At 41.6% G+C, this 26,961-nt stretch overlaps 1 protein-coding gene and 1 non-coding gene across 7 annotated transcripts in view; both read right to left on the bottom strand.

Annotated features, from left to right (window-relative positions):
* Window positions 1-210: 210 nt before the first annotated feature.
* The window catches only part of MEI4 (meiotic double-stranded break formation protein 4), a 116,988-nt gene continuing 90,237 nt past the window's right edge, over window positions 211-26,961 (bottom strand). For 5 of the 6 annotated variants that reach the window (XM_061623169.1, XM_061623166.1, XM_061623170.1 and 2 more), the window contains one exon: window positions 211-1,554. In XM_061623169.1, the coding sequence (XP_061479153.1) occupies window positions 1,282-1,554 (273 nt within the window). In that variant the 3' untranslated portion in view covers window positions 211-1,281. The remainder of the gene's footprint in view (window positions 1,555-26,961) is intronic. The other variant, XM_061623172.1, reaches the window with a different exon arrangement.
* LOC133384755 (5S ribosomal RNA) lies at window positions 15,021-15,138 on the bottom strand. The gene has a single exon (XR_009762685.1). It is a non-coding gene; the product is annotated as a 5S ribosomal RNA (ribosomal RNA).

Below are 26,961 nucleotides of genomic sequence, written 5' to 3'. Positions count from 1 at the left end.
AATTGTTTTGAAAAAGCAATTTGATGACTACTGAGAATTAGTCAGAGATGTGGTTTGCATTAAAAGGTGAACCTTTAGCAGACTGCATTTCTATGGAAAGTTTAATTAATTGCTCTCACATCTTATCATTCTAAGAAAGACCACTCCAAGAATAGTTCATATAAAAATATATTTGATTTGAACCCACTTTTGTTTTTGCTCAGCAGCAGATGTTTCAGGGAACAATTCTTTATCTAGTAATTCTTTGAGGAGGAATGGCTATATATCCATATTTATTCAGCTTTTCTCATTCCCAGGAATCATAGTCTGGGGTGAGTCAATATTAATTGTTTTGTTACCAACAGCAGTTTATATAGCCATGATTTAATCACATATATGAGCAAATAATATTGTTTATTTAACAGTGTTCATCATACATAACAAAAGCAAATAATTTCAACATAAAGCTAGATAATGTAACATTTTTTAAAAATGTGTCAGTCTCTTGGACAGCATCATACACTTGCATATTATGTATAATGGGAAAGGACAGTCCTCATCCAGGATTACACTCTTGATTTTCTAAAGATAAGTAATGCGGTGGTCCAATTGTCAAACTTTGTAGGTCAGGGATAGCCAACATGGTGCCCTCCAGATGTTGTGAACTACAGCTTGCATTATTCCTGATCATTAGCTATGCTAGCTGGGGCTGATGGGAGTTGTAGTCCAACAATATTTGGAGGGCATCACAATACTAGAGGTATTTAACAGGCAAGCTAAAGAAGGTGGGATATAATAGGCACTTAGTACTTTCCAGTTGCAAATTGTTTAGGCCTCTCTCCTGAAAAATGTTGGGCACTCCTGTGTGTGTATGCGTGGAGGGAATGATATCTTCAAAATAACTGCTCCTAATCAAGATGACTGCTCACAGAATTAAAACTAACAGTAAGCTTAAATGGTTTGCTGGGTCAGACTACTGCTAGAAAAAATACACAAGCCCTTAGATTTTGTGCCCCACATTGCACTATACTTTTTAATATTTTAATGTTTAATATCAGAGCTCATTTTGTTTATTCCAGACATCATATTAAAAAGAAAGTTCAGAATCCAGCCACACAAACAGTTGTCACCACAAGCTGCCAAATGCCTACCCAAGTAATTTTTGACACCAAAAAGAGGAAACTGCTTTGTCGCTGCATTGCCACTAGATTTCATGCTCATTGTGATGGCAATCATACCTCCTTTCAATGGTGAACGCTGCTCAGTCACTGCTTGCCTCTTTCAGAGCTCAATCATGAATTGCTATGAAGCAGGACGACTTGTTTTTGTATTTGTTTGTATTTGTGCTGCATTCAAAAGGGTGCCTAGTCGCCACAAATAAATACAGAACAAGGGAAATTCATCAGAGAGGTGAAAAATTGCTTGGTCAAGGTTCTGTAGAAATGTCTTCTTCTCTTTCTCATCAAAGCCTGAATTGGCAGCATTTTCATGTTCTGTCTCTGTTTCAAGAAGCTGTTCCAAAACTCTACATAGAAAGAAAATATTTTCATATTGTATGTTGTACTTGGCTTGAATCTAGGAAGAAGAACACACAGAGAAATAAGATGTCATCATGTGTAAAATATTGCTGTGCTCAATAGCTGACAAGAAAGGGAAGAGACTTGGGGGCTGGTTCATACATGCAGCCACATTACTTGACCTCATTATTCAGTATTGGAAGATTCATAGCTGAATATGGGAACAGACTTCATGGACTTTCACATGATAATAAGGTTTGCCTCCTGATGTCTGATCTGTGATGGCTCACTCACAGATACAAGTTACCACTCAATGCTGTTACAGTCATAAAGTGAAAAACATGAATAGATGAATAAGTCCTTAGAAAACTCATTCTCAGCATTAACTCTGGGGCAATTTTTTTGGCTGAAGAGAAGGTCAATGATTTAAAATAATAACGTGTTAATTATTTTAAAAAACACAGATCCAGAGTAGACAGGGCATTGCATATTATTTTAGCATAACAAATAGATGAAAGTGATTTTGCTCCACAGAACTACAGAAAAAGCAATGTATCTTGAAGTACCATGAGATGGGGGAGCTTAATTTGCAAATGGGTCATGAAGTTATTGCAAACAGATTGTTGGCAATAGGCTGGTGACCCCTGGGTTGAATACGATTTCTATTAGAAAGGGTAAATCTGAATTAAATGAGTGAGGGGGATATGGCCTTAGCATTTGGTAAGATCCAACACTTATTGTTCGGCCACCAATAAGAGTTATCTTTAAGACTGCATCTAACTCAACAGATTGGAAAAATGTATGCTCACCACCAGATCATCTGAATTAAAAAGCCCAAGTTCTAGTGAATATTGTAAAATAAGAAGTTGGTGTGTCTGCATTAAATACTGTGGTGGTGATGTAATTGTATTCTCAAAAGGCACTGCTTGAATCTACTACAACAGAACCCTCAAGGTATGCATTAGTGAGAAACTGCAACAAGAATCTCATTGCCACAAATATGGTGCCCTGTTTAACTTCTTATACACAGGGTCCTTCCAGACTGGTGTTTTATTGTGGGTATATTCTGCAACACATTCTTGACACAACAGTAGTGCATTAGTGATGGACTGATTCTGTTTTAGTTTGTTCTGAGATGATTCCTCAACACTATTCTAGTCCAGAATAGTGCAACAAGAAAGAGAAAAAATAAACCAGAACATTTGTGGTATAAACGGTAATGAGCTATCAAGCAAGAAATTGCAGGATATGCATTGACTGGAAATGAAGCAGCCTGACCACGCCAAAACTTTTGCAGGCACAAACAATATTGAAAGCGGGATCATGTATGACTGCCCCAGTAGCATCTTGAGTGGAAATCACTATGAAAACGCAATAAAAAGATGTCTGGAGGGGTCCATAGATATGCATGCATGCATGCTGTATAGCTGACTCTGGACCTCTACAAAACAGCAGTTTTCACCCAGGTGTTCTGCTTAAGCCCTGCTCATTTTACTGGGAGTTCCACAGGGCTTTGCTTCCTGCTCACATTTAAAGTACTGCTTAATAATAGCAAAGAAATTGTTCAAGGCCTCAGCATTTTCTTCTTCAGGGATATTGAGCAGACTGGCACCATTTTATTCAACATAATATATAGATTCTGCAACAAAGGTGTGAGTGAATATTTAGGAATGACATGCAGTTGCACACATCTTTCCCTCAGCATTTGAAAAAAAAAACACCAATGAGGTCTCAGGAGGCCACAAGTTTGAGACTAATTTGCTTAGTCCTTTTCTCTCTGGTTTCCTGTTCACTCCCCCAGCTGCTTTTCTCCCCACGGGGAAAAATATATGGGTAACATAATAACCCTGGTAGGTTGGATGAAGTGATTTCCACACCACCATTTCCTCTCCCTCATGGTCAGCAGCACTGGCATGGAAAGCAGCCGCATCATCATATCATCCTGCCTGCCAAAGTTGCAGATGTAATACTTCAAATTAAAATTGGTATTGAAGGCTGTTTTTGAGATGCTTCCTTTTAATTTCAAATTTCAATGGGGTTTCTGAACATTTTTTTTGTCACAGATGACATTGATGCATTTTTGTTAACAGTGTATGCATTACATTTTTTCCCATAAGGTACCATGAAAAAATATAGAATATATAAATTTGGATAGAAAAAGTTCCTCAAAATACTTCATGATACTTCAGTAATGTCCAGTGCTTACAAGACACTCCTGATCCATATTTATACTATACTATGTCCTTCAAAATTCACTTATCCAAATGTTGTGATGCAGTTCTCCAATCAATCAATGTTTACAAAAATGCATATATCAGGGGAAAGTATGTATAAAAAGGAATGTATTCGTGAAAATAACATACAAAGATGCATTATATTAGGAGAAATTGCTTACAAAAATATGTACAACTAGGGGGCAGAACCCCCTTCTCATTTTGCTCACCAACCCCCCTCCCAAACACACATACACACATATCGGGGACTGCCGAAATCCTCCAGGCACCCCCAAACACACACATAGGGACTTTCTCCCTCACACACAAACACACACACAGGGACACACAGCCCAGGCACCTCCAAACTAGGGTTGCTAGGTCAGAAGCATCCCAAACCCTGAGATTCCGGGGGCGGGTCTGAGTGATGTCATGGGGCAGGTCCAAGTGATGTCACAGGGTGGGTCCAAGTGACATCATGGGGGTGGGTCCAAGTGATGTCATTAAGCATGGTACATTAAGCATCAACCACAGTTGCTTGGTGCATACAATTCATACAAAAACATTTATCTGATTGGAAATTAAGATAGAAATCTTAGCTAAAAGATGGAGCCTAGGTGGGGAACATTTAATCTAGCCAATTAGCTTCTGGCAAAAAGGGTTCAAGTGCCCTCAGGCCAGGCCAGGCCAGGCCAGTCACCAGAAGGCCACTGTAGGAAGAAAGGAGCCTAGTGTTGTGGAGATTAAGTGGGAGCACTCAGGAATAAAGATGGATGCCCCCGAAGAGCTGCAATTCTAAACACACTTACGAAGGGACTAAGCACCATAGAACTCAGTAGGACTTACTTCTCAGTAGATATGGTTTAGATTGTGTTGTTGGTAAAGCTTGACTAGGGATTCTCTGCAAAGATATCCATATCCAAGTAGGGTTGGCAACCCCCTCCCTGGAATGCCCTGCCTTTTAACATCCAGATTTGTTTACAGATTTGACCCTTCACTTCAGAAAGAGATCTGAGTAATGAGTAAGAAGATTCTCTACCCTTTTCTGTCTCTCCTGTGGGCTGCTATAAACTCACTTTATCAGCCAACCCAATTCCAGTGAATATAATTGACAGAGAGAAAGCACACATGATTTGGTCCACCTTCACAGGCAGTAGCTTAGGAACAACAACAATTGCAGCCATGCTGCCCAGTATGTGAATTCTCTTTTACCACTATTGGACAAGAAACAAACAACAAGGTGAAACATCGGTGGGTTTAAGAAGGTTGAGTGGAGCACATGGAACCACTGTTGATGCTTCTATGGATGAAAGGGAGTGAGGATAAAGGTAAATGAAATGTAAATAGAAAAAGAAGAACAAAAGACAGCGATGATTTCTTAAATGCAATACCATACCAACCACAACAAGATTCCTATGAGTAAGGCAGAAAACTAAGCATCTCACAACCAGTCAGGATTCCTAACCAAAAACCAAAAATATGATAAATGAAGAAATATTTGTATAACCATGACTATCAAATATATTTATTATTTACACAACCTGTAAAGATATTTATAGTGCAATCCTATGTTTATTTATTCAGAAGCAAGTCCTAGTGTATTCAGTGGGGCTTACTCAAACAGGGACAGAACTGCAACCTCAAATGATAAGCAACTTCATTCATGCAACCTAAAATTCAGAATCATGCCACTTTACGCTGTTTGGAACTGTTTATACTTGTTTTTATGGTTATTGGATTTTAAAGGGATTTATTTCTTATTGTGAGCTGCCTTGGTTTCCAGGTTTCTGCAACCCTACCTTACAGGGTTGTTGGAAAGATTCCCATATACACACACACATTGGAGATGTAAAAATACATACACCCCATATAATAGTTTATTATCAAAACCAGTTGATCATTGAAGAACATTAAAAAAATAAAATCAGTATTAGTTTCCAACATAATAAAAACAGTGTTACCTAAGTAAGCCCTGCCTAATTGCTTTAAAAATAGGATTGGAGGGACAGAGAAAGATATACAACACAAACACAATTCTTTCCTATGTTCACTCAAAAATCCCATCAATTTGCAGCACAATCCTAGCCACGTCTACTCAAAAGGAAGTCCTATTGAATTCAATGGGGTTTACTCTGGGTATGTTTACTCTGAAAAATCAAGTAGTAGATGATGATGATGATTTATTGCATTTATATACTGCCCCATAGCCGAAGGTCTCTGGGCGGTTTACAACAATTAAAAACATTAAAAACTATACAAATTAAAACCATTAAAACCCATAAAAACAGATAAGCAAGTTAAAAACACATATTATTCAAATGTTGTTAAAATGCCTGGGAGAAGAGGAAAGAGGATTAAAGTTTCAATTTGGGAAGTTTGCAAAACACTGCCTTCTTCAAAATTTAAACCTGTCTGACTCCTACACACAGGAGAGAAAAAGTCTTAAATCTTACTTATTCAATCTGTGAGATGTTCAGAAAAGCAGAGAAAAGCACGTTTCTGAGCCTTGGGCCAGTCACTGCCTCTCAGCCTCATAGGGAGGCAATGGTAACCCCCCTCTGAATACCTCTTACCATGAAAATGCTGTTCATAGGGTCGCCAGAAGTCAGAATTGACTTGAAGGCAGACAATTCAATGTGACTCTACATTTTTGTCTTTATCATTCCTTGTCAATCACAACCCTGATTTCTTATTGGCTAAAAACTTGAAAGGGCAGTGATTAGAGCAGAAATCAAGAAGTTGGGGGGGCAGTGGCTGATGTTTTGGTGTGTATCTCTGGAACCAGACCACCTAGAAAGTTATTTTTGTTTTAAAATGAAAGCTGAAAGTCTGGAGATTAAGGTGAGTCAGCCGGAAGGGACCCCCAAAAACCAGTCTCAGGCTGAAAAATGGAGATCTGGCAACCCTACTCCAAACACACATTAATACACACAGCACCCCCAAACACACACAAAGGGACTTACACACACAGAAGCACTCACAAACGTCTCCCCTTCCCTGGGCACTCACAAACCTTACAGGCCTCACATCTGCCCAGGCTACTGCTGCCACCACCCTACCTCAACTGCTTACCAGCCTTCCACCACCACCCTGGCCCGAGGCAAAACTACTGCCCTGCCTAAGCCACTTACCAGCCTCCTGCTAACCCTGCCATGATGCCACTGTGTGAGCCGCTTACCAGCCTCCCTGCCTGCTCCCAGCCTTGACCCTAGCACAGCTGCAGTTTGCCTCCTGTTGCCCGTTGCCTGCTCCTGCCTTTGCCACCAAGGTGGGCAGCTGAAGAGTTCATGCTACAGCTGTCTACCTTGCCTGTCCACCCACTCTGCTTGCCGTGAACGCTTCAGCAGCTTCTGAGCACACCTGCGCTGAAGCATTCACAGCAAGCTTGACACTTACAAAATGTATGTATAGGAATGCATACAAAAATGTGTTTATTAGGAGAAAGTCACACTAAACTGCTGAAGAATTTTCATGAGGATTATTTAAAAATTTTTTTGCAAACTGCTAGAGAAACCTGGAGAATTGGATTTAAGACTGGGAAAATGAGAAACTAAGAGAACCAAAGCTGACAAATCCTTCCATCCCTAAAACCAACTGACAAGTCAATTGGAAGCAAGGTTTGTTTTTTTTCCATTTCCTTTAATTGGATCCTGAATCTTTCATCACACAGGAGTAAATATGTAAGAACAAATAATTCAGAAAGGGTTGGGGGAAATTACAGAACCTTACCTTTTGGTAGCCTCTCATTCTGTCATATCAACTCACCGTTAATCTTCTGAAAAACTCACCAATTTAACCAAGTCATGCTTATATGATTTGGTCTACATCATATAAACATCCTGCCACTATGAATTCATTTGCCACCGATAACATTTTGTGTTTGTGCATCACCAACTAGACTGTTGTTTACATGAAGATCTACTTCAAAGAAAATGGCCCCACTTTATTGCTGCCCTGGGCTCCCTTTGGGAGGACAGGCAGCATGTCATTTAATAATTAAATAAATAAAATGTCCAACTAGTGACTACTCAATCTGAAGCAAAAGCACAATTTAGCATCTGAATTTGTTGCCAAGAAATGGGAAAATTCAACATAAGGCGTCTGCTTTGAAGTTCTTGGAAGAGCGCAATAGAGCATATGGAGAAGGATCTCAGCATCAGCCACAGACTAGAAAGCATGAACAGACAGCTATCAGATGTTGCAAAATTTAGAGCGCTTACACCTGCAAGATAAACACTATGGCAGAAAAAGAGCTACAGAGTCTTGTGGCACCTAAAGGACTAGTTAATTTATTGTGGCATAGGATTTCATAGGAAAAGTCCCTTCATCAGAAATCCTTATACGCATGGATGATTTCAAGGGGTAGTAAGGGAAAGCAGACCCCAAGTAATTTCCACTACTCCATTCACTCTCCAAGCTTTCAGTCACAGTTTATTAAGATCTCGGATAACATGGTTTAAATCCTCCCTTTCTCAATAATGGTCTTTGCCTCCCCTTCGCTTCCCAAAACTAGTTTTTCTGGATTCTCCCCTGCCCACACACACTTATACTGGATTTACAGTTATTGCTGAACAATCTGGGCCTGAGGTGCTGGTGGCAGAACAGACAGTGCCACTTAAGTCTGCAGGTTGTGGAATCTTCTTTTTGAATGTTCACTTACGTAAAAAGTGTTCCCTGCAAGGAGAAAACTAGTACAGCAAGAAAAGGAAAACAGCTTAATGGGAAGTGACTCAGCGGCAGAGCATATGCTTTGCATGCAAAAGGTTGCAGGTTAAATCCTTGACATCTCCAGATATGTCTGTCTGAAATTCTGGCGAGTCACTCATACTCACTGTCGGCAATTCTGTGCTAGATGGAGCAATATTCTGATTCAGTATAAGGCAGCTTCCTATATCCTAACCTTTCCTAGTCTTCTGGTATGCCATACATGTTGTCTGAAACGGTGCAGTCTAGCTCACTCAACTACGTCATACTTCTGCTTTTGCAGAACTGACTACACATATATTCTCAAGACTGAAGAGAGCAGGGCAGTCCCCACTTCTGAGAAGCTCTATGTACACTGGAAGCCTTGTGATTGGGACTATCACTAGCATGCTTCTCCTTTCACGTCTTGGCTTACATCACATAAGACATCTGCAAGGCATCCAAACCCATATGCTTCTAGCGTAAAGTATGTGTTGTAGGATGCTAGAAACAAAGAACTGCATTTCACAGACCATGTGGATACAGCCCAGGCTGTTTCTCACCCTTCTAATTTCTAGCTACATAAGCAAAACAACTTTGTTGGAAAGTTGCCATAATATTAAATGGATATCAAATCAAACAGTTATCAGCTTACCCTGAGCAAGCGAGTGATGCTACTGAAAAAGTTTACTTTGCTTTCCCATGAGGGAAACATGGCATCTTGAAACAACCAGCAAGTACTGACTTTTTGAGATGATAAACAGTGTGGAGGCTTAATCGTAAAACATGACCATGTACAAATATCTATCATATTTCAAAGCAAAAGGGAACTTTCAGGCCTAGAAGGAGATCATTTATTTAATTCATTTTTCCCCGTTTGCTGAATCACCCTCGGGAAATTGCTTTTAGTGTATTTTTTCCCCTAGTGTCAAACTACCAAGCAGGAAGCTTGGCAAATAAATTGAGTGAACGCTGCTTGTTCTGTTTACTCATTGATTATGACCACTTCATTTCTACATTCAGAGTTGCTTGATCTACTCTATCATCAAAGAACAGGTTTAGAAAGGTTCTCTGTACGATACAGACAAAGGATTAAATAAGGGAAAGTATCTGGGAAATCTCTCACACAGCTTCTCAGTCACACTTCAAAAACTGCCATGGCACATACTGTAAAACAGCATTGGCTAAGGCAGCCAAACTAATTGTGAACAAAAAGGGTAGTGTAAATTATAAGGAATGGAATAGTGCCAGTAAAGTTATAGTGGCCATCTTTCAAGCATTTCCCACTTTTATTGGACAGCTGGTGCACATGGTATGGCTGCCACAGGGAGAAAGATTTCTATCATTCCATGAAACATGGCAAATACTTCCCAGGAAGCAGCTTACTATGCAAACTGGTAACACTATACATCTTCTGTAGCTACTTGTAGATGAATACAGAAAAATGTCATTGTGACCTGCTGCATATGAATGGCTTGCTGCTTGGTGCCAGCTGGAAATGAGGACATTCTGGAGGCCATAACGCAGAGGTAACCAATGTGGTGCCCTCCAGTTGTTGGATTTCAGCTCCCAACAGCCTTGGCCATCATGGGAAATGTAGTCCAGCAACATCTGGTGTTACGCTGGCTACCCCTGCCATAATGTAAGGAAATGTCCGGTAAGGAAAGTAAAGGCAAGAAACAGGTAGAAAAGGGAAGAGAGATGATCATCACTGACATAGTGATGTCGCCTTGATCTCATGAAGACTAATTTTGCTATATTTCTTCAAGGACCTTGACACAGCAGTTGGAAATAATGGTTCAATATTTCAAAACTACAAACACCTTTGGACATTGTTGTGTTCGTCATTCAGGAGAAGCATAACCTTGAATATACCATGTGCTGGTAACATCCAGGGTGGACTGCAAGTTTAATGTGTTTTCAGATATACTTAATGAGGCATACAGGTATGAGTTTTGAGATATTCATTTATGAGGTCCCTTTCTGTGACCTTTACTCATCCAGCACTAGCACATCTTCCCTAGCTACCCCAATGCCTAGAAATGCTTCCCAGAACACCTGTGTGTGACCACCTCCCTTATTTCCTTTAAGTGTCTATTTTAGATAGGTAGGGGGGCTATCATATCTTTTCTTTATAAAGTTTCATATACATAGATGGCACTATATAAATTAATATTCACAATACTAAGTTATCAATATTTGAATGCCAGAAAGCTTTGCAAACTGGAATAGAATATACAGTATCAATATGACGACGATTGTTTCTGGCCCGACGCATGTATCAGGACATACTCTTGATTTGATCTTCGCCACCGGTCATGGAGATGGTGATCTGAGGGTGGGGTATTTTTCATCTACTCCGTTGTCATGGACAGATCACCGCTTGCTGAGCTTTAGACTCACGACAGCCCTTTCCCTCTGCAGAGGTGGGGGACCTATTAAGTTGGTCCGCTCCCGGAGGCTTATGGATCCTGTTGTTTTCCAGAACGCTCTGGGAGTTTTTCCGGCTGATAGCACTGGCGCTCCTGTCGAGGCCATGGTCGATCTGTGGAATACAGAGATGACCCGGGCCATTGACATGATCGCTCCCGCGCGCCCCCTTCGGTGCAGAGCTCATACAGCACCGTGGTATACCCCGGAGCTGAGAGTGATGAAGCAAGAGAGAAGGAGGCTAGAGTACAGGTGGAGGCGAACTCCTGATGGATGTAATCTTTCTTTGGTAAGTGCTTCCACTAAGTTGTATGTAAAAGCGGTTAGGGCGGCAAAAAAGTCTTATTTTGCCGCCACTATTAGATCATCCGTTTGCCGCCCAGCGGAGCTTTTTAGGGTGGTACGAGGGCTTTTACATTCTGGCCCTCATGATACCAAGGAAACATTGGAAGCCCACTGCAACGAATTTGCGGAGCACTTCCAGGACAAGATTGCATGCATCCGTTGGGACTTAGACTCTGATGTTATGACAGTTGATTCCATTGAAGTGTGCAGAACACGGTCTTGTCCTTCATTGTTGGATGAATTTCAGTTGGTGCAGCTCGAGGAAGTGGACAAGGTGCTTGGAATGGTGCGGGCGACCACATCTGCTCTGGACCCTTGCCCATCTTGGCTGGTGAAGGCCGGCAGGGCTGTGACCACCAGCTGGGCCAAAGAGGTGATAAACGCCTCCTTGAGAGAGGGAGCAGTCCCTGGCAGTCTCAAGGAGGCAGTAGTAAGACCGCTTTTAAAGATACCTTCTTTGGACCCAGATGTTTTGAACAACTATAGACTGGTGGCTAATGTCCCTTTTTTGGGCAAGGTCTTGGAGCGGGTGGTCGCCGGCCAGCTCCAGGCGCTTTTGGATGAGACCGATTATCTGGATCTGTTTCAATCCGGTTTTAGGCCTGGTTTTGGCACTGAAACAGCCTTGGTCACCCTGTATGATGACCTTTGTCGGGAGAGGGACAGGGGGAGTGTGACTCTGTTGATTCTCCTTGATCTCTCAGCGGTGTTTGATACCATCGACCATGGTATCCTTATGGGGAGGCTCACGGAGTTGGGAGTTGGGGGCACTGCTTGGCAGTGGCTCTGCTCCTACTTGGCGGATCGTCGCCAGAAGGTAGTGCTTGGGGAACATTGCTCGACACCCTGGACTCTCCATTGTGGAGTCCCTCAGGGGTCGGTTCTGTCCCCCATGCTTTTCAACATCTACATGCAGCCTCTGGGTGCGGTCATCAGGAGTTTTGGAGTGCGTTGTCATCAGTACGCTGATGACACGCAGCTCTACTTCTCCTTTTCACCTTCTTCAGGTGAGTCTGTTGATGTGCTGAACCGTTGCTTGACCGCGATAATGGACTGGATGAGAGCTAATAAACTGAAACTCAATCCAGACAAGACCGAGACACTGTTGGTGAGCCCTTTACCTGCCCAGATGGTGGATGTTCATCCTGTTCTAGATGGGGTTACACTCCCCTTGAAGGAACAGGTTCGTAGTTTGGGGGTCCTTTTTGACCCTTCCTTGTCACTTGAGGCTCAAGTGGCCTCGGTGGCACGGAATGCGTTTTACCATCTTCGCCTAGTAGCCCAACTACGCCCCTATCTGGACAGTGACGATCTCGCCTCAGTTGTTCACGCTCTCGTAACTTCTAGATTGGACTACTGTAATGTGCTCTACGTAGGGCTGCCCTTGAAGACTGTTCGGAAACTCCAGCTAGTGCAAAATGCGGCAGCCAGGTTGTTGACGAGGACCTATCGGTCTGCGCATATAACACCTGTCGTGGCCCGCTTGCACTGGCTACCTATCTGTTTCCGAGCTAGATTCAAGGTGCTGGTTTTGACCTATAAAGCCTTATATGGTGTGGGACCGCAATACCTTGTGGAACGCCTCTCCCGCTATGAACCTACCCGTTCACTTCGTTCAGTATCTAAGGCCCTCCTCCGGGTACCAACTCATCAGGAAGTCCGGAGGAATGTTGTTAGATCTAGGGCCTTTTCTGTGGTGGCCCCCGAACTCTGGAACCGCTTACCTGAGGAGATACGCCTGGCGCCTACGGTACTTTCTTTTAGGCGCCAGGTTAAGACCTGGCTATACTCCCAGGCATTTTAATGTTTTTACGTTTAATTTTTGTTGTTAACTTGCTGCTATGTGATATTGATTTTATTATATTATTGTATTTTAATCCAGTTTTGTACACCGCCCAGAGAGCTACTAGCTATGGGCGGTCTAGAAATGAAACAAAATAAATAAATAAATAAATAATATGAAGCTTCTGCAAAAAAAGTACTACAGGCAGCATCCAACATCATGTAAGTAAACTACTACTCACACAAATGGACTCCCCACTTCCTCTCCCCCCCACCTTCTGATTTTGGAGGTGCATGGGGGGCTGCAGGGAAGGAGAATCCATTACACAAATGGTGTCCATTCTGCTGACAGACAGATACCATGGGCTTTCACCCTAAATGTGTACACATTTTCCTAATATATCTGACAAGGTCAGTGCTAGTAGTGCTACAAGTTTGTATGTTAAAGTTCCACTGTTGTTAATTAACACTGGGATTGTGTGCTTAGCATGGCCCCCATATTGATGAGAATGGGACAGTCCCTATTCATGTGGTATCAAAATCCCTGAACATACACTTGAGTCCCTGCTTAATTTATAATATATTGTGCTGTTTCAAAGGATTTTCTTTTCTTAGACAGCAAGGCATAAATTATTCCAACAACAGTATTACTTTTTCATCATATACCAACATCAGCAATAGAAAGAACAGGAAAACAATATTAGCATTTTTTAAAATTCAAAACTTATTTCATTCATTAATTCATTAATTATAATGAACTATCAGCATTTTGACCAGGATAGAATATTCAGATATATAAGTATATAAGTATGTGCTTGGTTAATGGCTTGGTTAATGACCGTTAACTACTGCATAAAAATCTCGTCTAAAGTATCGCCAGGCCTTCTCTCTCTATTTTGGGGAGATTCTAGCCCCTCCTCTTGGAATAATAAAATAGAATTGAAATTACAGAAAATAGGTCTATCCAAGGAATACTTGCTTCTCCATACGCCCAGAGAAGCGGTAGCCTTAATTCGCTCCCGCTTAAAGGATAATGACTATCAGATCTCGACAAATCAGGCTATGAAAACATGCTCTCCATTACATTTAAATCTAACTTTTGAATTTGAAAAAATCGCCCCCTATTTCTATTTTCTCACCGTTCCTAAACTACGTATAGCATTCTCCAAAGCGAGATTTAACTCTCTGGACTCTGCAATTCTTGAGGGGCGGTTTAGGGGAATATCATATAATCTCCGAACCTGCCTGTGCTGCTCAGATAGTATTGAGACCCTTCGCCACTGTACCCTTGATTGCTCCCTATACTCCCATATTCGCTGTAAATTTTTAAATTCTATCATATCGAACCCGATATATAAATACAAAACTCCTGATGATATGGTTGCTTTTATTTTCTCTGGTACAGACAAACGAATTACCATTCAGGTGGCCAAGTTCATATATGCGGCTCAATTAATACGTACTTCCATGTAATGCTCCTGTTATTTTTGTTTATGTATGTATACTGTATAATGTATCCCCGCTTAGCCAACTGGATTGTATTTTATTTGGGTCCTTGACCGTAATAAACTAAACTAACTAACTATGTGCTTTTTCAATTTTTATATTTCCGTGTGACCATGGTAATCTGATAATGGCAAACTATGTGGCAAGGAATGCAGTCATGCTGGAAGCATAAGCATACAAAGATCAGTGAAAGATAGTCATGTACGGAACAGTTACACCCAATCAAACATTCATTTTATGGTAACAACAGTATTATGCTATGGCATATCCTAAACATGAAAACACACCCATTGCAGGACACCCAGGTTTCAGGAATACATTGAGAATTTGCTGTAATGCTGTAAAGACTGGCACTAAAAAAATGAAATGAGAATCTCTACCCCAAAGATGCATAGAAAATATATTGAATCTAGCAGATCACACATACTTTCATTGTCATTCATGTTGTTGTTATATGTCTTCAAGTCAATTATGACTTATGGTGACCTTATTAATCTTTCGGAGACATCCATAGTGTTTTCATGGTAAGAGGTATTCAGAGGTGGCTTACCATTGCCTTCCTCTAAGCCTACAGCACCCGTATTCCCAGGCGGTCTCCCATCCAAGTACTAACCAGGCCTGACCCTCCTTAGCTTCCAAGATCAGACGAGATTGGGTGTGTTCAGGATAGTATGGCCATAGACATCATTCATGTAAATATGTGTGTGTATACACACACACACACACACCCCTTGTGGTTTAAAAACGTACCTATAGCCCACAGCTATTTCTAACAAACTTTAAAAAGCAGGGAAATTGGGCAGCTACAGTAAATGCACCAGGGGAGCAGGAGACCTGACCTCCTCTCTGAGATATTGTAAAGGTAAAGGTAGAGGTGTCCCCCACTTATAGTGCGAGTTGTTTTCGACTCTTAGGGTGACGTCTTGCAACGTTTACTAGGCAGACCGTATATATGGGGTGGGATTGCCAGTTCCTTCTCTGGCCTTTCTTTACCCCCCAGCATATGCTGGGTACTCATTTTACTGACCACAGATGGATGGAAGGCTGAGTGGACCTCGACCCCTTTTACCGGAGATTTGACTTCATCCTTCCGTTGGAATCGAACTCCAGCCATGAGCAGAGCTTCGGCTGCGTTACCGCCACTTACCACTCTGCGCCACGGAGGATCTTTCTGAGATATTGTACTGCCCTACAAATTTCTCAAAATGCAAACACAATTTGAGTTGGTCTTTCACAGTCCAATCCACTTCCTGTGTAGCTTGGAAGAATTTGGTAACAGGTGTCTCTGAGCATATGGCAAGTGGTGGCAACACCTGCCATCTCCAAAGATGGAGAATTATATTTTTGTATGTTGGTTGGTGTTCTTCTTACTTTGCTTCTTTCCTGTGTTACTAATGTTTCTAAACTAGAACAGTTTATTTCCCTCATTATTCATCCTAGAAATCTGTGTCAAATTTATTTTTATTAATTTCAAAGCCTTTTTATTGGTCAGTGTCATATGATGGTGAAGACAGCAATCTTTTGTGTTTCAAATTGGAGGTTATTTTCTATTTCTATTTTGGGTGCATTAACAATGGAATCTGAAACTGCAGTTTAATGTAAAATCAGACTGATTACAATATATTGCTACTTCAGCAATGACTCTAGCTGTTGGAAAAAAGAGGATTCATGTTTTCAGTCTGCTATGTTTAAACCACTTCATTTAAGGCAAGGTGGGCGCGGTCAATTAAAAACATAGAGCACACCTAGCATTTTGCTAGAATATATTTCACCTCCCACTATTTTGTCTTGTGCAAATTGAGACACCCCTGAGGTCCACTGGAGCCTATTCTGCAGAAGTCAGTGCCATTATTCCACAATTACGTTTGGAGTTTTTTAGTGTAAATTTTGCAAAGTGTTGCTGTACTTCACATATTCACAGAAATAGAAAAAAAGAAAATGATTTCCTATAGGAAACTTCACTAAAATTGCAAAGGAAATCAGACATATTCAAAGTGACCATTTCAACTATATTAACTGTCTTAATAATGTTGCTTCCTCCCTGCTAAAACAAGATCAGCATAGTACATGTCTTCTTTCTATTATTTGACCTGACTGCAGGTGTTGCCACCACTCACCATATGCTCAGAGGCACATGTTACCAAATTCTTCCAAGCTACACAGCAAGCGGATTGGACTGTGAAAGACCAACCCAAATGGTGTTTGCATTTTGACAAATGTGTAGGGCAGTACAATATCTCAGAGAGGAGGTCAGGTCTTCTGCTCCCCTGGTGCATTCACTATAGCTGCCCAATTTCCCTGCTTTTTAAAGTTTGATAGAAATATCTGTGGGCTATAGGTACGTTCTTAAACCGCAAGGTTTTCTTGCCTATTAGTTAATTTCTGTGCTTTTTAATCCGGGAGGTAAGAAATGGGATCCTGTCCAAGTTTGCTGAGAATGGATTGATCATTTGCATGCTTATTGAGTTCAATGGGATTTACTCCCCTGCAATCATGCTTAGGATAGGTGAAACTGACCACAGAGGATGGGGAGGAGGAGGGAGGGGACAAAAAGCAGAGGGGACGACTGGGAGGGGAGCAGGCAGGAGGGGGAGGGGTGGAGAAGGACAGGTTTGATCATTTGCTTGTTTATTGAATTCAGTGCGATTTACTGCCGTGCAATCATGCGTAGGATAGGTAAAACTGACCAGGGGGGAGAGAGGGAAGGCTGGAGTGGGCAGGGGAGGAGGAAAAAGGAAAAGGGGAGGGGAGGAGGAAGGGAGAGGAGAGGAGAAGGAGGGGAAAAGCAGGTCTGATCATTTGCATGCTTATTGAGTTCAATGGGATTTACTCCTATGCAATCTTGGTTAGGATAGGAAAAACTGACCATGGAGGAGGAGGAGGGGGATGGAGCGTATTGGAGGGGAGCAAAGGAAGGGGGAGGGGAGGGCAGGTTTGATCATTTGTATTTACTTCCGTGTAATCATGCTTAAGATAGGTAAAACTGACCATGGGAAGGAAGAAGAGGAGGGGGAAAAGGAAGGAGGAAATAGGAGGGAGGAGAAGGAAGGGAGGGTTTGATCATTTGCATACTTTTTGAGTTCAATAGGATTTATTTCTATGCAATCATGTTTGAAAATGGAAACTGAGTGCCTTCAAGTTGATCCCGACTTATGTTGACCCTATGAATAAGGTTTTCATGGTAAACGGTATTCAGAGGTGGTTTCACCATTGCCTTCCTCTGAGGCTGAGAGGCAGTGACTGGCCCAAGGTCACCCAGTCAGCTTCATGGCTGTGTGGAGATTCAAACCCTGGTCTCCCAGGTCATAGTCCAACACTGACCCAGGGAAGGGGCAAGGAGGGGAGGGGGAGGAGATTGGATGGGTGAGCACTGGGCAGAAGGGAAGCCCCTTTCCTTTCCAAAAGGAAAACATTGTGAACAGTATCATTCTTTTTCAGGCTTTCCCTCACCTTTTTATTCTACAGCAGGAACATGTAGCCTCCCACCCAAATTTAAACCAAAGCTTTCCCTGGCCACATCCACACCAGGCCTTTATTACACGCTGGACAGTCATGACTTCTCTCAAAGAAGGGTGCTGAGAGCTGCTAGGAGACGCCCTGTTCCCCTCACAGAGCTTCAATTAGAGTGGCTGTTAAACCAGCCTGGCTGCTGGAGCTCTCTCAGTGGAAGAGGAGTCTCCTCTTGGCACCCTTTACAAACTACACTTCCCAGGATTCTCTGAGGGAAGCCATGACTGTTTCAAGTGAAATCAAAGTCTGGTGTGGGTGTGGCTCCCTGATTAGGCAAGCCCAGCAGCTGTGAGGCTTTTAGAATTCTGACAGTTGGTTCTTACTGAGCATGCCCACCCTTATCATTGGCATCAAGCCAAAAATTCTTACATTAATTAAACATCAGCCAGGCATTTTTTAAACTTTTAAACTGCAGTACATGAAGGTCAGAATATGGGGCAAGGTCAGTATTAGGATTACAGGTACTCTGTGAATATGGCTGATTTTTAATGAATTTCAACAGTTTATGAGAACTCTCAGAGAAAAAAGTCCAAAAGGGCTCTGGGGTTTTTCCTCTCTTTTTAGAGTTTGAACTTTCTATTCTCTCTGACTGTTTTGTGTATCACCATGAAAATTGAGAGGGTTGTTAAGCAAGCGTTACTGAATTCAGAACTGTAAGTTTTGTAAGGTTTGTTTTGAAATGAGCTTATGGGAAGCATCAGAATGGCATGGGGGTATTTTCAATTTAACATTGTGGAATGTGAAAAACCCACGCTGGCTATATAAAACAACTCTTGTGGCTGTATAATATACATACATACATACATATATACACACACACACACCTACCATACAGTATATGTAGTTTGCACACATATCTGCAAGCGAATGCACAAAAGGGATAAATTATTTTCTGCCTTTGTTGTAAACACTTTTGGACCAATATGAACAGGAAATGACTATATCAGTGTCCTGAATTCATATTCTTAAGAACTCTTTAAAAAACAGCTAATCCAGCTTGATGAAACCTGATTTTCAAAGGCATAGCTAAGCATGAAAAAGAAATCAAGCTTATATTTTCATCATTGCTAGACTAGAAATTTATGGTCCAATCATGCTACGTTTCATGGTGGTGGATATTTGAGGGTGGTAGCTGAAATATGTATTTCATACATCAAGTTTGAAGATGTATTGAATCACCTTAAAAATAATATAATGGACTGTCACATCTGAGTTTATTTTTAAGCAGATTTGATATATATCTTCAAAAAATGATATATGAAATACATATTTTATGTCAGAAAACTGAAATACAAAAAATTGTTTTCTGCACAAGTTGCCCCTCAAAGGGAACTACAGAGGAAGTTTTTTTAAAAAAAAAAAATATTTATTTCAGACAGGACGATTCCATAGAATGAGCCATAGAATGAAGGAACGGGGGTCAGGGAGGGGGGAGAGAGAGAAAGACTGCTATTTCCCAATCTTCCTTTTCAGGGAATATTCTTGCCAGTCTTCACCATATCTGAAACTATTTCTTCTATCAATGTACTGAACTCAAATCAGTGGGTAAAATTTTGTCACAATGCAAAATAAAAGAAAAGCTTTTCCAAAATAATAATAAAAAAATTAGTCATGGGATACATGGTTAGATAAAGTGGGAAACCTATTAAAATAGTTGATGTTTCTTCATGGTCTCTGTGCCTGTGCAGAGCCTCCTTCAAGAGTAGGAATGTAAGAAGGCAGCAATTTCAATTTCAACCCGCGTTCATCACAATCAGCTCTGTTTCCATTCCGCCAAATACTACGTCATTCATCTCACTATGTACTATTTAACATAAGTTACATAACTTATGGAACTATTTACAGAACTTATGCAACTTACATTCATTTCAGTGTAAAGGAAAAGTGAAAACAAAGTTTAAAAAGTCAGTAATTACATTGCATTTGTTGACTTAAAAGCAACAACATGAACAAATACTGATCATATTCACTTAACTGCTTTCTGTTCCTGACCATAAATGAACATGTAACTGCAGCAATTTATGCTTCCTTTTCAGTTTTTGTAGAATTCTCCAACATCCCTATCCAGGAGCTACATTTTAGGCTATTACTTCACACACACACCCTGCTGTTTGTGCATGGCTCCCATCTTCCTGCTCAGTTCATTAATAAGACACCAGAACACAAACAGACTAAAACAACGTACCTGGGGCAAGTGGCGGTGGTGGTGAACCAACCTTCTTAAAATCATGACAGCACATTGACACTCAAAAGTAGTTGCAGAATGACTTACTGAATAAAATGGTTTCGAAAATACACTTTCAAGCACACAGAGAGGGGGCTTATGGTGCAAAAGGCACAATAGCTGTTGTGTGAGTGGACTTCTGTTTCCTTTCCTTTCCCCTGCAGCCTCCCACCTCCCAACCCTGCAGAGGAGATTTGGGGATATGCAAAGGGTGGCAGGGGAATTCATTTCATTAACAATATCCATTCTGTTGGTGGACAGACATTTCACCCAGTGTCTATTGTGTCGTTCTGTATAATAAACGGGAACCAATTTATACTTGCTTTTGAGTGCCTGCCATTCTGCTACGTGCAAAAGGAAGGGAAAGATTTGTAGTCAGGCAATGGGGGAGACTTTTGATTCAGTTTGCATTTAAAGGTGCATCTATCAAATCTGCACTTTCTAAAACAATATGGGAACTGAAACACAGCCATCCTTTGAAATTCATACTTATCTGAATTTTGTGACACAGTTCTTCAACCAATATTTACAAAAATGCATATATTAGGGGAAAGTGTGCACAAGCATAAATAAGTGAAAATAACATACAAAATAAAATTTTTTTGGGGGGAGGGATCGCTTGCAAAATGTGTACATTAGTCAAACCTGCATACAAACATGTGTTTATTCGGAGAATTTTGCACTAAAATGCTGAAGAACGTCCATGAGGATTAAAAAAAATCACAAATTGCTGCAGAAATGTGGATTTAATCCTGGAAAAAATGAGAAACCGAGAGAACTGAAATGGACAGATCCTTCCATTCTACTAGGCAATGAGGGTTCAGGATAAGAGGAGAATGATGGGCAACTGCATGTCATCATGCTCTGATCAAGTGAAGCCATTTGAGAGCAGTTTCACCTTTCACCAGGCCCTGGGGGGAGCGAGTTTGTATTTTTTTTAAGCTGCCCATTGGGTGTGCCAGACTTGCTCTCAGACCTTCTGACATCCATGTATAGCATGTGAGCATTCTTCATCAAAGGGTGGAACTACTTATTATGAGGAAAACCTTCCCCACTATTTTGGCAGATATCTCCATTTCACTGCAAAGTACAGATGTCTATGCTTTGGAAATCGGAAAGCCAAGGACAATTGTTATATCCCTGAAAAGGTGTGATTTGTGGCAAGCATGTAATCCATTTTACACAAGAAGGAAAAATAGCAAGCCATTTTAATCAACAGAAGTTTTTCATCCCTGCCCTGATGGAAATAGAATAGAACACAGCATAAACTTCATGTTTGTGCAGTCTTTTCTTTGTCTTTTGGATAAGATTTTGAGAATGTGTGGAATTTTTTTTCCTGTTGTGTAAACATCTGCATCAGGAATCGGGGTCAAATGTGGCCCCCAGGACTTTCTAACTGGCCCTTGGGATTGCCCCTAGGTCATTCTCTTCCCCAAGCCATGCCCCTCTCCATTAGGCACACATCTCACCAGACCTGCACTAAGCCCTCCTGAAGTGCTTTTGCCTGGCTGGACTGTGATAATGCCTTGGGCTTGCCTACGGAAAATAGAGAGGTGTGTGTACATGCACATGCAAAAACCTTTTGTTTCGTTGGAATGTAGCCTCCTGTACAAAGATAAGAGCCATATCAATTGTCCCACCCAACGCCCCTGGTAGGTTGTCTTGAGGGAATGTGTTCCTTGAGCTGAACAGGGTTATTCAGCCTTGATCTGCATCCTTGCCTTAGATAGCAAATCCATTTCTCACTGGAACTGAGTGCTATTTCAAATATTATTAAAAAGATGTTTTTTAAAAAGAAAGAACCTGACAACAGTAGCCCCAGAGGGCGAAGTAGAAAAAATTAACTTTGTTAATTAAATCAAGCTGTACTGCATTCTCTTTTAGTTTATGCAGATGTTATGTATGGTGCAAATCTCTGGGGGGTAAACCTTGTGAGCATGGAAAATCAAATTCTGAACAGAATATTAAGATTGTAAGTGAAATGACGGGCAGTCCAAATCTGAGATATACAAAAAATAAAAAAATGATTGCAATTCCTCAGAGATACAGCAGTCTAGGCAGCTATACCGAAGCATATAGCCCAGTATTGTGAAATATTTTGCCAAATGAAATATGCAAGCAATTACTTCTTTTACTTCAAAGGACATTGAGGGAAACTCAAATAGATTTTCCTAATCTAATTTCAAACCTGAATTGATCTGGTTTGTGATGGGGGTGGAAGGCTTCCTTCTGCTGCTTCTCTATTGTTTCATTGCTGATCTTGCAACTCTTAAAAGAAAAAATATCTGCATACTTATACTTCTTTCATATTGGCCCCACTGAAAATGAAAAATTCAGGATGCACTGAAGGTCAGTTTCATTAAATTCTTGCAGTCTTATACTTGAAAAGATTTCACTGATGCCTGTAGATCTAAGTACAGGATATGTAATTTGGGGATTTGAGTCACATTTCCCTTACCTTTCTTTAAGGATAAGTGGCTTAATGTTTTTCTCGTGTACAAACTGGTTTGGTAGAATTATGTTCAAAACAATATACCCTGTGATGTTTTGTAAAACAATAGGCCTGTTCTGGTGCAATTATATTTTGAGACCGGGAGACATTAGATTAATATCGCATTAAAACAGAACATGTCAACAGAACAAAGAAAAATTGCTCATAGTTCTCTCTCACTGTTTGCCTTGATATAAAGATAATAAATGCAGATCACTTAACTACAGCGGCCATCATAGAAAATTAATGCATTTCTTATGACTTGGGGACAGAGATTGGAAGTAATTTGTTACAAGTAACAAATTACTTGTAATTCATTACTTTTTTGAGCAATGAGTGGGTAATTCTTTTACATTTTGATTGTAATAGTACTAGAAGTAATTTTATTACTTTTGTGGAGTAATTGTAATGTTTCCAGCATTACTTTGGGGCATTACTAGGGGGAGAGCAGGGGAAGTCTTCTGCTCCTCTGATTTGTGGTGGAAAATCATGTGCCTCAAACTGGGCTTCTGTGCAGCATCGCTCTTCCCTTGTGCTCTGTGGGTGGGTAGGAGGCGACGAGAGAGGAGGTGGAGAGTGAGATGGGGTGGAGTAGAAAAAACAATTGTTTAAAAAAATGGACAGTGGTGGAGAAGAATGAAGGGAGAAAGGAGCCGGAGGGCAAGAACATTGATAAAGGAGGAGAAGGAGGCAGCAGCAGAATGGAGATAAAGAACTGTGAAGGTGAAAGATGACGTGTGTGTGTATGTGTGAATACTGTGTTTGCACTTGGCACACAAAGTGGCCTCCACCCGCCCTCTGGCTACTGTACTGCATTCAGTGGCATCACTAGGGTTGGTGTCACCCAGTGCGGTAACTCATGGTGTCACCCCCATGGACCTCCTCCCGTACCAGACCATACAGAATCCTTAGTAATGTTTTTTGTACTAATGTTACTCGTACATTGTAATTCCCATATATCACTGAATGTAATGGCAATAGTAGTGACATAAACAACTAGCAAAATTAAAATTACACCTTTAAATTACAATATCATACGCACAGCCTAAATGTATTTACATTTATACATACTATCTAATTGTTTTAAAAATAGGATTGGAGAGGGAGGAAAATATTTACAACACAAACACAATTCTTTGTTCTGTTTACTCAGAAGTCCCATTAATTTACAGCACAATCCTAACCACATCTACTCAAAAGTAAGTCCTAATGAATTCAATGGAGTTTACTCCAGGTACATGGGATCAGCATTCCTTTACTCCCAGAAAAGCAAGTATTGGATTAAACCTTTCATATTGGAAAGGTTTTCAAAGCACTGCCCTCTCCAACAGTCCAGGGTCTAACTGCGTGCTACACACAAGAGAAAAAACAACTTTAACCCATATTCTTACTTACTGAAACTGAAGACCTCAAAACCACCATTTTGACGTAATGAAGCCTAAGCACTGCCTGGGTCAACAAATCACAAGCCTGGCTCCCCTTATTGGCTACAATCCTGAAAGGGCGGAATTAGAGGCCAGAGCTTGGAAAAGTTATTTTTTTGAACTATAACTCCCATCAGCCCAATCCAGTGGCCATGATGGCTGGGGCTGATGGGAGCTGTAGTTTAAAAAAGTAACTTTTCCAAGCTCTGGCTAAAAGCTGCTATACAGATCGGTTAAAAAACAGATGAAACAGTCGTGGGGGGGCTGACGTTTTGGTGTATATCTCGGGAACCAGACGACCTAGAAACTTAGTTTTTTTTTTTAATTGAAGCTGAGAGTCCGGAGATTAAGGTAAGTTAGCTGGAGATCCAGAGGGGACCCCCCCAAAACTGGAACCTCCAGCCAAAAATCGGACACCTGGTAACCCTACTCCATCTTGCACCCCCTGATTGACTGCACCCCGACCCCCCCTTGGTACACCACTGGCACTGCCTCTGTAAACCCGCTGCATGCAGCAGGTTTACAGAGGCAGCGCTTGCCTGGGCTGGAGGTTTGAATCTCCTGCTCTTTGGCTGCAGAGCGGTTTTCCCCCCATCCTGCCTGGGAAGCCACTCAGGCACTCAGCCCAACAGCAGGCAGGGGATTCAAACCTCCCGCCTAAAACTCACAGCTGATGAGCGGGCAGGCCAGGCAGGATGGGGGAAAAAACCGCTCTGCAGCCAAAGAGCGGGAGATTCCCCAAGAGGGAAGTGGCTGGTGAGATGGCCACTGCAGGGCTGAAGATAGAGAAACCCCCCCACAACAGCCCAGCTTCTCTATATCGCCAATTGCGGGGCCTGGGGCAACTGCCCCGCTTTCCGGTGCCTAGGGGAGGCAATGGGTGTCACCCAGTGGTGTGCTGGTAAATATTTAACAACCGGCTCTCCAGAAAAATAAATCCAAGCTGGATTTAGAAAGGGAAGAGGCACTAGAGATCATACCACAAGCATATGCTGGATAATGGAATGGACCAAGGTATTTCAGAAGAAACTCACCCTGTGATTTACAGATTACAGCAAAGTCTTTGATTGTGTAGATCATGAAAAACTATGGAACGGTTTTAAAAGAAATGGGGATACCACAGTAGCTGACTGTTCAGATGCACAACCTATACTCTGGACAAGAGGCTAGTGTAATGACAGAATATGGAGAAACCAATTGGTTCCCCATTGGAAAGGGTGTGAGACGGGGTGTATTTTATCATCCTATTTGTTTAATCTATATGCAGAACACATCATATGGAAAGCGAGATTGGCCCAAGATGAGGAGGTGTGAAAATTGAGGGAGAAATATCAGTAATTTAAGATACCGTATATTCCGGCATATAAGATGACTTTTTAACCCAGGAAAATCTTCTCAAAAGTCGGGGGTCATCTTATACGCCGGGTGTCGTCTTATAGGGCGGGTGCTGAAACTTCCGAGCCGGACTGGAGAATCTGCGGTCGCCGCATATGGTGAGGGGAGCTCAAAAACGGCCGCAGCCGCATCCCCGCCGTATGCGGCGACCGTATGAAAGCAGCAAGGGCGGTGCTGTACAAGTACGGTAGAAGAAAATTCACTCACCAGGATTCATGGAAAGAAGTGACTTAACACGGTCCCGATGACTCCTGAGGACTGCAGTGAAGCGGCGCAGGCGCGCATGTGCGAGATCTGAGAGGCAGAGAAGGAGGTAATAGGATACAAGGGCAGGCCAGAAGTGTGAAAGATGCGTGTTTGCGCTACCGCTCTGATAGTCTTGGAGACAGGGAGGGCTGGGCAGGCAGGGAGAGCTGACCAATCCAAGCAGGCTTTGTATACAACAACCAGCCAATCGCCGGTAAGGTACATCGTTTGCCGTGATTGGCTGGTTGTTGTATACTGGGTACCACATACAGTACAGCACCAGTATCTGTACCTGTTCATACAGTATAGCACCAGTACATACAGTACAGCAGAGCTTGGAAAAGTTACTTTTTTGAACTACAACTCCCATCAGCCCCAGCCAGCATGGCCACTGGATTGGGCTGATGGAAGTTGTGGTTCAAAAAAGTAACTTTTCCAAGCTCTGCAGTACAGTATACAAATGTCCAACAGTCAAAACCCCATCATGGCTCCACCAGCAAGAAGAAAGAAATATGAAGCCAGTTTCAAACTTAAAGTTGTAAACTTTGCCATGGAACATAATAACTGTGCTGCTGCAAGACAATATGGAGTAACAGAAAAGATGGTTCGGGACTGGAAAGCAAATGAAAAAGCATTAAAGAGTATGCCAAGGGGTAAGTGTGCATTAAGAAGAGGCACCCCACATTGGCCAGAACTCGAAAAACATGTAGCAGACATGGTGAATGAGCATCGCCAAAACGGTTATGTAGTGACACGAAATAAAATACGTTTGTTTGCACTTCGGTGGGCCAAATCTAACCCAGATCACAGCAACAGATTTAAGGCCACTGTATCCTGGTGTACTAGATTCATGGGAAGGCATAATATGGTACTGAGGCAAAAGACGAAAATTGCCCAAAAATTACCTGCAGATCTTGATAGCAAAGTAAATAGTTTCCATCAATATGTAATACAACAGCGCACTAAACATGGCTATGTGTTAAGTAGTATTGGAAATATGGATGAAACTCCAATGAATTTTGATATGGTTGGAAATAAAACTGTCCATCAAAAAAGTGAAAAAACAATTTTAATTAAAACAACAGGACATGAGAAGTCCAGTTTTACAGTGGTACTAGGATGCACAGCTGATGGCGCCAAACTGAGACCAATGATTATTTTTAAAAGAAAAACAATGCCGAAACTCAAGTTCCTTGTTGGTTGTTTTGTACATGTG

Source organism: Rhineura floridana, chromosome 4, assembly GCF_030035675.1.
Source record: "Rhineura floridana isolate rRhiFlo1 chromosome 4, rRhiFlo1.hap2, whole genome shotgun sequence".
Classification (NCBI taxonomy): Eukaryota; Metazoa; Chordata; class Lepidosauria; order Squamata; family Rhineuridae; genus Rhineura; species Rhineura floridana.
This window is presented reverse-complemented; position numbering and strand designations above follow the sequence as displayed.